Source organism: Diabrotica virgifera, chromosome 9 (assembly GCF_917563875.1).
Source record: "Diabrotica virgifera virgifera chromosome 9, PGI_DIABVI_V3a".
Lineage (NCBI taxonomy): Eukaryota > Metazoa > Arthropoda > Insecta > Coleoptera > Chrysomelidae > Diabrotica > Diabrotica virgifera.
In genome coordinates, this window is record NC_065451.1 from 120,720,764 (window position 1) to 120,722,830 (window position 2,067).

Sequence of the window (2,067 nt, forward strand, 5' to 3'; positions counted from 1 at the left end):
GGTAGGTCAACGGTTATTTTATCGCATAACTTTTTTGTCTTTAATTTTTAATAATTTTTTACACTAGATTATTAAATTATGAGATATTCTAGTACTAAAAGTTGATTTTGCTTTAAGTTGGTAACATACAGCGTTCTTTTGAAAATTTTTTCATTTTTTTTTTCAATTTCAGGGAATGAAAAATTTTCAAATCGATTTTTCTATTAAACGGTGTGTCCTACCGACTTAAAGCAAGAGTACCTTTTAGTTCTAAAATACCTCCCAATTTAATAATCCAGTATCAAAAATGCTTAAACATTAAAGACAAAAAACTTATGCGATAAAATAACTGTTGCTCCACCCAAAACGGACGCCTATGACTGGTACTAGAAATTCATACTGGATGGAATCGATTTATCCCTGGAAGATAAATACGTGTACCAATTTTCGTTTTTCTAACTAAAAGCGTTCTGGAGGTATTTAAGAAAAACTAATTACAAGACGCCATCTTTAAAGAGCTCTAGCTCCCTTAGGAAGCATTTTCGGACTAGGTGAATTTGGTTAAATTGTTTTAAAATTATCTGAGGAATCTCCTGTCTTCGTTTGTCGTTAGAGTTTCTGGACACCCTGTATAAACACAAAAAATTGTTATAGATATTTTTTGGTAAAATATTTTTTTAAACAACTGGTCCAGTATAGCACAGCAACTGCCGAAACTCGGTGGCTTTAAATCGCTTCATTTCTTAAAGTGAGCAGGGCTTCCTAACATATTCAACAGGAATGTACTTAGCAGTTTCTACCAGAAGATTGTACAATTCAGTCACTTTTGAAGATTGCAATCTATTAGGTAATTTACCTGACAACCACAACAACAACAGTTTTTTCATTACCCCCAAACATATTAAATGCATATAATCAAGAGGCACATTTTGAATCATGTCAAAGTTCGGTATGGTTGTTCATCAACTTTTTGTCTAAACTCTAAGTCAGTCCTCATATTTAACCCTTCGAATTCTGGGAAACAGACAGTATTAAAATAAGTACCTTCAGTATAACACTTAGAACATGACCTATAGCCAGTGTGTCCCTTGGTAAAAGATATGAAGGATTTAGCCGGTGCATCACAAATAAATGCAATAATTTTGAAATTGTAATGCTTGTCATTATGAAAGTATCCATTGTTTGTAAAATAAATAACTTCATCTATAAATTGCGTCAAAAGTTCATTGGGATCTTTAGACTTTTGTAGTCCGTGATACAGCCCAATAACTTCTATCAAAGGTTGTTTGTACAGCTGACACAAGATTGGATATAACTGTTTGCTGCTAGACTTAGCAATTAGCAGACCATCTACGTTAATCATTAGTTCAAGACAACACAATTTACTGCACTCTTTTTCTCCTAGTGCATGTAACAGATTGTTTAACGTAAATGAAAGACCAAAATGATAGTACTGACCTGGAGAAATATCCACAACAGCAACCTCCCTTGGAGTTTTTAGCAAAGTTCTACTGTCTGAAGGTAAATCCGGGTGATCATTTTTTAATAATTTTAATAAGTCATTTGTCCTCAAACGCTGGTCAGTCTTCAGCCAATCAGCGCGCTGAGAGCATCTCTGACAAAATTTTCTAAATGCCATTGGTTCGATCACTCGGGAAAATCCATCTCCTACGTCATAATCCTTAGAACAAAGGAAATTTGGATATAAGGGAGGTGGATTTTCTATCGATAGTCAGTCAGAGATTTAGGTTCAGATTAGAGAAGACTCTTAGGTTCGGTGTAGCAATACATCCACCTAGAATCTGCCTTTTTATTTCTTTGCTATATTTAATGTGAGAAAGTTGAATATTTTTATATATTGCTTATTTTGTGTTATTTCAGTGGTATCTCTGTTCGCAGACCAAGCACTCGAAAAACACACATTTCTTTGCCATTTTATAGTCGCATTTTTACTGTTTGAAAATAGTCTCTAATGGTATTTCTCTTGTAGGTCACGCATCTGAGATATTTTCCCAATATTTCTATCAAATTGTTTGATATTTACTTTATGTTTTGTGCTTAGTCGGTTTCCTTCCATAAGTTAAGGAA

The 2,067-nt window shown here is 33.7% G+C and overlaps 1 protein-coding gene across 1 annotated transcript; it reads right to left on the bottom strand.

Annotated features, from left to right (window-relative positions):
- Positions 1–913: 913 nt before the first annotated feature.
- Positions 914–1,618, bottom strand: LOC114341466 (uncharacterized). The gene has a single exon (XM_028292269.2). It carries the CDS (start codon positions 1,616–1,618, stop codon positions 914–916), a length of 705 nt encoding a protein of 234 aa, XP_028148070.2.
- Between the last annotated feature and the right edge of the window lie 449 nt (positions 1,619–2,067).